The sequence below is a fragment of the Mus musculus genome, chromosome 14 (assembly GCF_000001635.26).
Source record: "Mus musculus strain C57BL/6J chromosome 14, GRCm38.p6 C57BL/6J".
In the NCBI taxonomy this organism is placed as follows: Eukaryota; Metazoa; Chordata; class Mammalia; order Rodentia; family Muridae; genus Mus; species Mus musculus.
In genome coordinates, this window is record NC_000080.6 from 57352688 (window position 1) to 57366439 (window position 13752).

Consider the following 13752-nt stretch of genomic DNA (forward strand, 5'->3'; position numbering starts at 1 on the left):
ACGCACCTGCAGGTTGACTTCTTGGATGGAATGCCATTCCATAAACCATCAATCTAAAGGGAAGAATTCAGTGGGAAATTACAGGAAACACACACACAAAAAGAAAGAAAAACAGCCGATGGAACTAGATCCAGTGAAAATCTAGAGACAGGGACAGTTAAACAAGGAATTTAAGTAAAGATCACGATCTTAAATGTTCTGGTGACAAAATGACAAGGGATTTCAGAAGAGAGATGGGTGCTGTGGCAAAATGTTGGGTGAGAATGGCAGAGAAAACAGCCTTTAACACATAGTAGCTATTCTTCAAGATGGACCCTGGTGACACCGGAAAGCATAGCTTTGTGTACAAAGCTCATGGTGAACAGGTCTGGCCTATGTGACCTAGAGAATGAGGAAGGAATGGCCTCATGACCTCTGAGACTTAGTGTTCGTAATGTGCGACTCTATTGTGAAGGCAGCCAGTCAGTAGATCTATGAGTCTCACTTGGCAGATGTGAGAAGTCTATCTTGAAAATGGTGCCCCAGGCTTGGCTGACAGCAGCCCTGGCCAATATCAGTGCCAAGAGAGAACAGAGCCAGAGCCACTTCACAAAGCATCTCCAAATCAAAATATGTTTACCATTGCTTTAAAACTGCACACCTTCCAGCTGATGGAGCATGCAGCAATAAATAACACAGCCAGGCACATCATCAGACTACAGAAATGAGGACCCAATAAAGCTGAAAATGGGTAGAAATCACAGGAAGAAAAGAAAGAAAGAAAGAAAGAAAGAAAGAAAGAAAGAAAGAAAGAAAGAAAGAAAGAAAGAAAGAAAGAAAGAGGGAGGGAGGGAGGGAGGGAGGGAGGAAGGAAGGAAGGAAGGAAGGAAGGAAGGAAGGAAGGAAGAAAAGAAAGAAAGAGAGAAAGAAAGAGGGGAGGGAAGGGAGGGAGGGAGAGAGAGAAAAAAGGAAGAGAAAAAGAAAGAGATAGAAAGAGAGGAAGAAGAGGTGGAGGAGGAAGAGGAGGAGGAGGGGGGAGGAAGAGGGAAATGGAAAATGTAGGACTCAATCCAATTTTCTACATTTGTAATTTAAGCACTTAGAAAAAGGAAGACAAATCAAATCCAAAACAAGCAAAAGGCAGGAAATAAAGTTGACAGCAGAAATTGGTACACTCTAAGAAAAAAAATCACTAGAGAGAAAATAAATAAACTAAAAACTAGTTCTTTGAAAAGATTCATAACACTGAAAATCTGCTTAAGGAAAAAGAAAGACTCCACTCAGTGTGGATATCTACAATAGAGAGGAAATGTTAAGAAGAACTCGAAGCACTGAAATGCCAATAAGAACGTTGCTAATAATAATCCATTCAAACATTTGGATGAACAGACAAATTCCTCAAGAGACAACAACCTCCAAAGCTATTCAAATAGAAGTGGGTAGCCCATCCTGCATCTCCTAGGACAACTGAGCCTATTGCTTAAACGTTTGCAAACAACTAAATCACTAGATAGTTTTACCCGTGAAATGCACACACGTGACATTTAAAAAGAACTCATTCCCACATAGGTCTGTTGGCGAGTGGAACAGTCCCTGCTTTAGTTTATAAACCCGATTTTATGCTAAGACAAAAGCAGATGAAGAAAAGAAATTTCGAATTAATAGCCCTCATAAAGACATATGTAAGAATCTTTTTTGTTTTTTGGGTTTTTGGGGGATTTTCTTGTTTGGGTTTTTTTTGTTTGTTTTTTGTTTTGTTTGTTTTTTTGTTTTGTTTTGTTTTGGTTTTGGTTTTTCAAGACAGGATTTCTCTGTATAGCTCTGGCTGTCCTGGAGCTCACTTTGTAGACCAGGCTGGCGCTGGCCTCGAACTCAGAAATCCGCCTGTCTCTGCCTCCCAAGTGCTGGGATGAAAGGCATGCGCCACCACCGCCTGGCAAGAATCTTTAATAAATATCAACCAATTGAGGCCCATGAGACAACTCAGCCACTGAAGGCACTTCCTGCCAAGACTGACTACCTGAGTTAAATCCTGGAACCCAAGTGGTAGAAGGAAAACACACACACACACACACACACACACACACACACACACACAAATGGTATAATTAATTAATTAAAGAATAACCAAATAAACCCAGAAAAGATAAAAAGGGAACTACACCATGACCAAGTATTCTAGGCATGCAAGGATGATTCAAAATTCTAAAATAATCCAATAAAATCCACCTTATGAGCAAGGCCCTGGGTTTGTTCTCCTGGAAGGGGTGGAGATACAGTAATAAATTAAAAAGACAACCACACAGTTCTCTTAGTAAACAAAGAACAGCATTTGACAAAATTCAGAGTTCAACAATCATTCATTATCAACACTCAACAACCTGGAAATGAAGGGAATTTCCTCAACCTGATAAAAGGCACCAAAAATAAACTTAAAAGGGAGCTCTAACACCACAATTGGTCATGAAAAACAGGATGCAGAATGCCCCCCTCGCAATAAAAACCATGGCACAGTGGCATGGGTATCAGATTTTATACTCCTGATCAATACCACATGAGACAGCTTAGTCAGCACCAAAATCATCTATCAATAAAAAGCATAGCAATCAGAAAATTATTCAGACACCTTCCTGTCTTAACAGAAAATCCTAAAGAGAAAACACCAAAAAGCTTCAAAGAGAGACAATGACGGAGTTTAGCAAGCCCCCAGGGCATGAGGGTGAGGAGCAAAGCCACGGGAAGGGGCTATTTCTGGCAGAGCTACTGAAATGGAACTAAAATCACTAAGTACTTATAAATATATCTAAGAGAATGCATGCAATTTTGATATTAAAATCTACAAAACAGAGGAGAGAAAATGTTAAAAACTAACTAACTGAAGGGACACACCACGTACATGGCTCCCAAGGGGCAAGTTTGTCACAAGCCAGTTCTCCATACTAATCTATTGTCACCCAAGGGCCAACTGAGATCTCAGAGGGGTTTCTTTCCTTCTTTTTTTTTTTTTTTTTTTTTTTGAGTATAGGGCAGAGTACACACGTGGGTGCTGGCACACATATGCACACTTCTCTGATGAAGGTCAGAGGACAACGAGTGTGGGTCACCACCATGTGCCTTCCACCTTTTGTCTGATGCCGGATCTCTCACTGGCTTGGAACTTCAGCACAGAGACCAGGCAGGCTGGTCCTAGTGCTTCCAGGGATCCAACCCAGGCTGGCCTGGAACTAACAGCAATCCCCCTGCCTTAGCTTCGCAAATACTACAATCATAGGTGTGTGCTACCACACTTAACTGTATTGTTTGGGGTTTGGTTGGGGTGGGTGGGTGGAGTAGAGTTAACGTATTTATATTTTTTCGTTATGTGCATGTGTGTGTGTCTATGTGCATCCCCATGTGTGCCAGTGCCATGGAAACCAGAAGAGGATGTTGGGTGCCTGAGGAACAGCAGGGATGGGCAGTCATGAGTAGGTCATGGGTGCTGGGAACCAAACTCAGGTCCTCTGGAAGCACACACAGCCAGCCAGCACTCTTAACCCCTCAACCACCTCTCCAGCCCAGGATATGTGGCAACTCTCAGGAGTCGTTCTTTCCTTCCCACTCTGTGTGTCCCAGGGATCAAACTCAGGCTGACGGGCTCCGTGGCAAGCTACAAGCCCCTTCACCTGCTAAACCACTCACCAGTCCCCAGATTTTTTTTTTTCCTAAATAGTTTCTTGTTCATGATTGGCTGGATCTATAGATGTGGAACACACATATTTGACAAAAGTGTACTATCCCCACCTCCCCAAACTCAAGTTCCTCTGATTAAACATGAGTTCCAAGCCCTCGGGCCTGTGTGGCTCACAGGCCAGCTGTGTCACAGGCACACAGTACTGAACAGTGAGACAAGCTCACTCTAGGATACCTTGCCTATGTGCAGTAATACACATCTGTCATCCCAGTAAGGGAGTTCAAGGCCAACCCTAGCTACATAAATAGCTTTATGCCAGCCTAAGTTACAAAGCAAACAGACAAATGAATAAATCCAACCTCCGTAATCCCAATTTTATTTCTTAAAAGTTCAAGAGAGCTAAAGCTACATTCAGTGGTAGAATGCTTGCCTAGTAGACACAAGACACTGGATTCAATCCCCAGGCAGGAATGAAACAAACAACGAAAACCTATATTAAAACATATTTTAACATAGAAAACAGGTGTCACATGCCTAGTGAGGCCTGTTGCAAGAAGACATGCCACAGAGGAACCATGGAATTTAAGGTGTCACATGCCTAATGAGGCCTGTTGCAAAAAGACACGCCACAGAGGCGCCATGGAACTCAAGTTTCAATGCATACCCCTGCCAGCTCAGTGCTGCTCTCTCAGCAACCTGTGTTCCCTGAACCAACTCCATCCGCACTAAAGGACCATTGTGAGCCTCACTGACTAAGACCAGAGGTCTACTAAGCTGCTATTCTGTAACTGAACACAGACATTTCAATAACGCTGCCCCTTAAGAGTGCAGCTTCCTGTAACTGGTGACTGCCTGGCTCTGGAAACCCCTTCCAAGTGAGACCAGCACTTTCCGAGCTGTAAAGAAAGGGGAAGTCCAGATGGGACATCCCTTCATGGGTAGGGAGTGTGTGATTAGGGATTCTAGGTTTCCACTGTGGCCTTGCCTTTGGAAGCAAGCTCCATTTCAACTTTCTGAGTTAATAAAGCTACCCCCATGGCTCCCACCCGACACCTTGATCCCCAGGGGGAGTGCCTGAGCAGTTAAGAATCCGGATACTCTTTGGTGGATGGCTTTCTCAGACAGGCTTTTGAGATGCAGCTTGTTTTCCGGTACAGTAGACTTTCTTGCCAGTCAGGATTTGATTTCAAAATTGTACTACATACTAGAAATTTAGGTTTCCTTCTTGGAGGCTCTCCCATTTCAAGAGCACTAGGAAGCCTTCTCAACAGCACTTCTGCCCTCTGGGATTTGTGTGTAAGAGATTTTGTGGGGTGGGGACTAAGCACACCTCCGTGGGGCTTTGGCAACAGGAACTAAGCAAATCCTACAATGAGGATTGGTTGGTTGGTTGTTGTTGTTGTTGTTGTTGTTGTTGCTGTTCGAGACAGGGTTTCTCCATGTAGCCCTGGCTGTCCTGGAACTCACTTTGTAGACCAGGCTGACCTCGAACTCAGAAATCCGCCTGCCTCTGCCTCCTAAGCACTGGGATTAAAGGCCTGTGCCACCATGCCCAGCTGGGGATTGGTTTTGGTTGAGGAGCTGTGGCAGGCGAGCTCCCTGGATATATCTGCTTATCCTCAAGCTCTGCCACCTGCTTTGGAACGTTTCCCTAGAAAAACAAATTTGAGAAGAGAAGAGAAGAGAAGAGAAGAGAAGAGAAGAGAAGAGAAAAGCGCCTGCAAGCAACCTGTTTTCTACAAGGAAGAGGGAGCTGTGGGAACTGGGCATGGGTACGGCTCCCGAGGCAGTACTAGTGGGCCAGTCTTAGTAACAAGCACCTATGAGGACAGTGCTTCTGAGCGAGAGGCAGGAAGGCCAGAAGTTCAAGGCCAGCCTCAGCTACATAGCAAGCCACATTAGATCCTGTCTCCAAACAGAAACAGAAACAAAAACAGAAGCAAAACCTGAAAGTCTTGGAGGTTTGTAGACACATCTCAGGGACAGAGCTGTTCTCTAGTTGTGTGTGGTCATGTGGGTAGGCACCAGTGGGCTTTTGAAACTTCAGCTTTCCTGACATTCGTAGATAGAAAATTAAATCCAAACACTGCACTTCTCTATCTGATACAGTCTTAAAGAAATTGAATACAGCAAGAAGTAAATTTGTTTTGGAATAATGGACCCAAGAAAACATTTAATTCTCTGTGATATGTGATATACACATGTGTGTACATGTGTGTGTGTGTGTATATATCATATGTATATGTGTAGACACACAATACATAAATGTTTGCTTATGAGATGTGAACTTGTTGGCCTCTAGTCTACATCGATCCCTTTGCCTCTACCTCTTAAACAGTTTAATTATAGGAATGAATCACCACACCAGCTGTCTCCAAGTTGTCTATTTAACATTCCTGGATATTAAAAACATTAGCATAGTCTTTAGCACGTGTTGCATAGCTTGGCACGGTTTTTCTGTGGGGGGTTTCTTTCATTTGTTTGCCTAGTAAGCCAAAGTTGAAACACTGATAGATACTAATTATAGACGTTGGATTACTAAGTTTATCATTTGCCTGGCATGGTGGCAGGAGGATCACAAGTTCAGGGACAGCCTTTGCTATATCGCAAGACTTGAGATGTAGCTCAGCAATGGGGAACTTGTGTACTGTGGCTCAGCGGTGGACAACTGGCACACCACGTGCAACACCCTAGCACTTGACACCCACAACACACAAGGAAGTAAGAATTTTTAAAATTATTGTGTAAAGAAACTACAAGCCAGGTGTGATACCAGCTTGACTATAATCCTGGATCTTAGGAGGCTGAGGCAGGAGGATATACTTGAGTTCCTGGGCTACATAGTCAGGATACCCTGGACTGAACAGGGTGAAACCCTGGGGAGTGGGGGGAGGGGGAGTGGGAGGAAGGAAGGAGAGAGGAGAGAGAGTGAGGGAGAGAGGAGGGAGAGGGAGGGAGACAGAAGGGAGAGGGAGGGAGAGAGGAGGGAGAGAGGAGGGAGAGGGAGGGAGAGAAGGGAAGGAGAAGAAATGGCAAGGCAGCATACAAGCACACCCAAGAAACCCAATCATGTAGCACATGGGAAATCCACGCTTTCTCTCCTACCTGCCCTTCTGGTTAGTCTCACTCTCCTGGATATCTGTTTTGGGACATTCTATTCAGGATATAAATTATAACCCAAGCTCTCGCTCTAAAGGAAAATACCGAGCGCTCCAGTGTTATTATTGGCATATTAGAAATGTTAACTCATTTCATCTAGGTAACCTCGAGCTGGCATTTAAGTCACCCAGAATCACCCCCTGCCTCCTGCTTTCTCCTCCACGCTGCACCTGTCACAGTCCCAGGAACCTTCTAGAACATACATCCTCAGTACAGTCCCCCCACCGTGACCTTCTTCCCCTCCCCAGCTCCACTTATCAAGTCCTCTGTCTCAAACCTCCCCAGGCCTGTGCATTCTCTCTCCCAGTTTCTGGATTCCTGGAGGCAGTTTCCCAATGCAGTCCCTTACAGGAATTAAACCTATCAGGGTCTGAATCACTCTCTCCATTCTCCTCCCTCGCCCACTTCCCAGCTCTGGTTGTTCCGCATAACAGACAGAGCTCAACATAAACAGGTTTGTTACTTGAAAAACAGAGACAGCCCTTAGCTATGGCCTCAGCTGCACAGAAAACGCTACCTCTTGCCCCATGCCATTCATTTGTTGTCCAAAAAAAGTGCACAAATTATACAGTATATAACTTGTGAAATAACTATTGTTTATGAAGCATTGGCTGAGTCAGACCTTATACGGTAGCACATGTCCCCTTAAGATTTTCCCCTAAAGGATTGGTTTTATATACAAGCAACTACAGTGTCTTCATACTATTGAAGATTTCCATTTTAAGTTTATTTTATTTTACGTGGATGAGTGTTTTGATTGCATGTGTATGTGTGTATATGGGTCTATATATATATATATATATATATATATATATATATATATGGGTGTATATAGGTCATATAGAGGGTGTCTGGTTTCCTACAAGTGGAGTTACCATTGGTTGGGCCACCATGTCAATGCTGGGAACTGAATCTGGGTCCTCTGCAACCCTAACAAGTTCTCTTCACTGCTCTGCCGTCTCTGCATCCCCACAGTATGCTAGCTTAGGTGGCAGTGATAACTATCTGCTAGACCAGTTTTCAAATATGGGGAAACAAGTCAAAGAACCCCAGGCATGGTTAAGCCCACCTATATTCCTGCCCTCGGGAGGCTGAGGCCAAGGAGTTTTACTTGAACCTGTCAGTTCGAGGCCAGCCTGGAAGTTCTTGAACACAGGTATATTCACTATCCCTGGGGCACGGCTGGCTGCCCACTAGTGCTGGGATAAATGTAAACAAGCTTTCTAAAGGCAAATGTCAAAGGGAGCAACTTGACAGGTTATCTCACTGCAAACCTGTTAGAGAAGAGGAAAATAACTTCAATGTTTGAGAATTAGTAACTTCGGATGGGATTCAATTCATTTCTTTCTAAGATGTTGTGCTCTGGGCACCTGACTAGACAGACCCAAGGTGCTGGAACGAGGAGATGCCAGGCAGGCCACAGGGCCGAAACACTGTGAAATGAGAAGCTGGAAATATTACAGTGTATGTCAACATATCCACACTTCAGATCATAGTCTATAACTAAATCAGATATGTGTGTAATTATAACAGTTCCGCCACTTAAATAGATATGGCTATTCCCCTGCATCAGCAGGTTCCAGGGATTCAACCAGTTTCAGACTGAAAATACAAAGGGAAAAAAAAAGTGCCTACACAAGATATCTGCAGACTTTTCTCACATCACCCCCTAAACTGGACAGCATAAGCACACAGCACATTTGTTGTGTTGGGTGTGATAGGTCATGGAGAGATTATTTAAGACCCACAGGAGGATGGAGACAAGTTCTATGCAAAGACAACACTGTTTTTATGAGGCACCTGAGCAGGCTTGGATTTCGTACTCACAGAGGGCCTAGACCACCCCCAAATGAGGTGATTTTTAATTCCATCATTAGCGAGGCAGGCCTTTGCCTTCCAGGAGAGTTACCTTACACAGATGCCCAAACAGAAATCCTCACACCACTCCAGAGAGAGGTGAGTACCCTCATGCAAATGAGGAAATGGAGCTCTCATTTGTATGCCAAAGCTTCCCAGACACTGTGTACCAAGACTGCTCCCAGGCCTGTTCGACCTGAGTCTGTTCTGAGCCACAGGCTTCAGAGGAGGAGGCTCCTTCCTGTCTTTGCCATGATTTGAATTGTTCTACCTCCTCCTGGCAAGATGCCGGCAATCAATGAAGTACACAGATGCTTCAAAGCTAAGCCCACACAAGGAAGCTCCTCCACCAAGATCAAGACTCAGGTGACTTCCGTGCTCTCCAAAAGCAAGCCTGAGGGGTTGATGTTGAAGTGGGACATCTGCAGGCTCACCCAGACATCCTCTGCCTCCTCACAGGGCCCTGCATTTCACACCATCTACACCAAACCAAGAGACAGAGAGAGGAGCTGAGTGTGGTGTGGGTGCCTATAATCCCAGCACTCGGGACACTGAGGCAAATGGACTGCTGCAAGCTCAAAGCCAGCCTGAGCTACATGGTAAGTTTCAGGTCAGCCTGAGCAGATATAGGGGCAGAGGTGGGGAGGGAGGTGGAAAAGAAGAGAGAGAGAGATCCTTCCATCCACTGGGGATATATCCCAAACTACCCTGTGGATACCCAAACCAGACAGATGGTCCCAAACACTATTTATGTTGTCTTTCCTAAACATGCACATAGGTGATTAAGTTCCATTTATCATGTGAGAGAGTTACAGAGACGAATAGCAATAACTAGCAATAAAGAAACACAGACTGACACACTGAAAAGTGTTTTGTGACTACGCTGTCTACGTCTGGTAAAGTGGAGAACTCGGAGCCAGAGAGACAAGGAGCCAGCCTCTTGGAACAGGGTCCACACACGAAACACAGCTGGCCTCTCTGGCTTCTCCACGTTCTGAGTGTCCCCTTAAAACGCAAACACTGGGGAGTGTTGGGAACAGCCTTTCAGGTAAGCTCATTCCAAGCTTACAGCACAAAGTGACAGTTATACTTAAGACGGACGGGTCATGGGCACATGAGCTATGGAGACGGTGATGGGGAACGCTTCCTCCCAGCCCCTACGTGCCTCAAGCAGCCACTGCCATTCTCCAGGAAAACGGAGGGAAACATGTCTGAGAGGATTCCTTTTTCCCTCTTTCGGTGAAGTTATCCAAAACCCTAAATGCTATGAAAGGCTTTCTTCTAGGTGACTTCTTCAGCTTTCTACTTGTTAGAGCAAGAATGTGTCCATTTAAGAAAGTGATAAAGCCGGACCTGGTCGTACTCACCTTTAATCTCAGCACTCCTGAGACAGAACTCTGTGAGCTCAAGTCCTGATGACCCTGTTTCCTGTCACACAGAACAAAATTCTGACCTTGAAAGTAAAAAAAATGCCTACATCTTCCTTGGTTGCATCTTGCCACGTGCTTCCAGAGAAGCCGGAAGACAACCTCCGGTCTTTTCAAACCTGGGGCCTTGGCTTTAACTCACCTGAATGTGCACAGCGCCCTCTACTGCTTCGGCCAGGTTGCCACAGCCACTGATGAGAGACAGCTGCCGCTCTGCGCTCAAGGAGCCTTTGAGAGAACCAGACTGCTCCAGGGATTTCATCTCCTTCCTGCAAAGGAGAGAGGAGTCACCAGCTGGGCAGATCCAGTGCGAAGTCACAATGAGGTCGTTTGGATGTGACTATCAAAAAAGGAGGAGGAAGAGGAGAAAGAAGGAAGGAGGAAAGAAGGAGGGGAGGAGAGAGGGAGGGAGAGAGGGAGGGAGAGAGGGAGGATTGGTGAAATTGTGGAGAAACTCAAACCCTTATTCCCTGTTGGGAAAGCAGACAGTGCAAGGGAGTCAGCATGAGATTCCTCAAAACCTTTTTTTAAAAGCAGCAAGGCTGGGGGGGGGGGGGGTGTAGGGGCCGGGGGCGGGGACGGCGGGGGGGGGGGGTAGGCTAGCGCTGACCCGTTTCTCATGATCCGGCACCACAAGACGCACACGGACGCCAAGGAGTCGAGCACCGTGTTGGAACTGAAGCGCAAGTCGAGGGCATCCTCAAGGGGCCGCCAGAGGAGCAGCGGCTTTACAAGGTTGACCAGCTCCTTGATGATGGCAAAACTCTGGGCGAGTGTGGCTTCACTAGCCAGACAGCACGGCCACAGGCCCCAGCCACAGTGGGCCTGGCCTTCCGAGCAGATGACACCTTCGAAGCTCTCCGCATCGAGCCCTTCTCCAGCCCTCCAGAGCTTCCAGATGTGATGAAGCTACAGGATTCTGGAGGCAGTGCCAATGAACAAGCTGTGCAGTGAGGGCCTAGGCCTACCCACTAGAGACCCATTTCCCCAATAAAAAAAGATTTGGCTGCCAAACAAACAAACAAACAAACAGCACACAATCCTATCATCCGGCAGTTTCTAAGTAACAACCGAAATAACAGACAGAAGACAGCCCCTTTTTGGTGTGTGGGGTGTGCATATTTGTGCACACATGGGTACGTGGAGAGGCATTCATGTAGAGTACACAGTGTGTGGAGTCCAGAGGTCAGCCTTGGATTTCATTCCTCAGGAAACATTCACTGTTTTTGAGACAGGGTCGTTTAACTGCGGCCTGAGGCTCACTGGTACAGAAAGGCTGCCCTGCATCAAGCCATAGGGATTCCAAGTGTGTACTACCAGGCCAGGATGTTCATGTGAGAGCTGAACTCTGCTCCTCACGCTTTATATAACAAAAATGTTATATAAACCTCACGCTTGGAGGTGTGGCACATGCCTTTTTTTTTTTTTAGATATTTTCTTTATTTACATTTCAAATGTTATCCCCTTTTCTAGTTTGCCCTTCAAAAATCCCCTATCCCCTCCCCCTCCCCCTCCCCCTGCTCACCAACCCACCCACTCCCGCTTCCTGGCCGTGGCATTCCCCTATACTGGGGCATAGAACCTTCACAGGACCAAGGGCCTCTCTTCCCATTGATGACCGACTAGGCCATCCTCTGCTACATATGCAGCTGGAGCCATGAGTCCCACCATGTCTTTTCTTTGATTGGTGGTTTAGTCCCAGGGAGCTCTGGGGTACTGGTTAGTTCATATTGTTGTTCCTCCTATGGGGCTGCAAACCCCTTCAGCTCCTTGGGTCCTTTCTTTAGCTCCTTCATTGGGGACCCTGTGCTCTGTCCAATGGATGGCTGTGAGCATCCACTTCTGTATTTGTCAGGCACTGGCAAAGCCTCTCAGGAGGCAGCTTTATCAGGCTCCTGTCAGCAAACTCTTGTTGGTATCCACAATAGTGTCTGGGTTTGGTGGTTGTTTATGGGATGGATCCCCAGGTAGAGCAGTTTCTGGATGGTCATTCCTTCAGCCTCTGCTCCAAACTTATAAAATTCTTAGACAAATGGATGGATCTGGAGGATATCATCCTGAGTGAGGTAACCCAATCACAAAACACACAGGATATGCACTCACTCATAAGTGGATGTTAGCTCAGAAGCTCAGAATACCCAAGATACAATTTGCAAAACACATGAAACTCAAGAAGAAGGAAGACCAAAGTGTGGATACTTCGATCCATTTTAGAAGGGGGAACAAAATACCCATGGAAGGCACATGCCTTTAATCCCTGTATTTGGGAGGTAAAGGCAGGCAGATCTTTGTGAGTTCAAGGCCAGCCTGGTCTATAGAGTTGCAGGACAGCCAGGGCTGTTGCACAGAGAAACTCTTTCTCAATAAAAACAAACAAACAAACAACAACAACAAACCTTAACTACCTCCGCAGGCCCCAAAATACAACCTTAAGGGTGTTCTGCATAACCATGCTCACAGTAGCACTGTGGAAGCAATAGAAGAGTCTGTTGGTTGACTCATAGGAAAATAAGATGGAGCATATATATACATATGATAAAGTATCACTCATCCTTAAGGAGGTGGATAGGTAAGGAAATGTGATCTAGCCAAAAGGAACACCATTCAACCTTTAAAAGGGAAGAGACCCTGGCACACACGATGTGGTTGATCTTAAAGGTATCGTGCCAAGTGAAATAAGTCATTCGAAAAAAAGGCAAATTGTGTGACAGATCCCACTAGGATACAGTGCCAAGGGCAGTCAACCGGGAAGAGAAGGCAGGGTGCTGGCTCCAGGGCTGGGCGTGGGGGGGTGGTGAGTGCAAGAACTCTGCTCTGGAGGATGAAGAGCTTCTACAGACGTGTGGTGCTGATGCTGCACGGCATAGGCTGTGCCTTGTGCCTTGTGCATCAGCTGCACCTAAAACAGTGAGACAGCAGATTTCGTGGCATATACTTTTCACGTCTTGAAATTTTTAATTAAATTAAAAAAAAAATAAAAGGTGACACTAATTCAATGGTGGGGTGTGGACGTAACCACCCATTCATTCTCACTTCTGGCTCAGTCCCCTGGCATGAAAGAGTTAGCTGAAAACATTGTCTTAGCCAGGTATAGTGAACCTACTAGAATCACACCACTTAGAAAGCTGAGGCACGAGGACCATGAGTGTATGAAACCAGACTGGACCACATAGTAACACACTGCCAAAAAAGGAAAGAGGGTTGGGGGAGGGAGCCAGCTCCATACCGTGTACCTGGACAGTCACACTGGGCGCATGCTGCTTGGATGGGGAGCTCACACCCTCATTTATCTAATTATGTAGCCAACACTGCTTATAACGCATGAAACACTGAACAGGCAGAACATCTGCATTAACCACATACAGCTGTCAGGCAACATCTGTGCCCCCTAAAAAGATACTGCAGGTTTTTCTTAGCATCAAGTCGAACACCTTTTAATTCATCTCACATCAGGGATTTTAGCTTTTGATAAGCAAATACATCAAAATGGTGCATGTTTATAGAGTGCCATATGAGGCCCTGATACGGGTACACATTATCTAATGGTCCAAGCACCACACATATCCATCTTGCACTTGGCATCTGTGAGGTCGTACCTTCAGGACACCCTGTGACCTCGCTTTGTCTGTAATCAGCCACAGGGAGCCTTGCTCTCTCTTG

General features: G+C 45.8%; 1 protein-coding gene and 1 pseudogene across 1 annotated transcript in view; one reads left to right on the plus strand and one right to left on the minus strand.

Annotated features, from left to right (window-relative positions):
- Cryl1 (crystallin, lambda 1) overlaps nt 1-13752 on the minus strand; it is a 123450-nt gene that overhangs the window by 77654 nt on the left and 32044 nt on the right. Inside the window, exon 3 of the mRNA NM_030004.3 lies at nt 10235-10361. Coding sequence (NP_084280.2) covers nt 10235-10361 — 127 coding nt within the window. The remainder of the gene's footprint in view (nt 1-10234; nt 10362-13752) is intronic.
- Nucleotides 10694-11091, plus strand: Gm8971 (annotated as a pseudogene).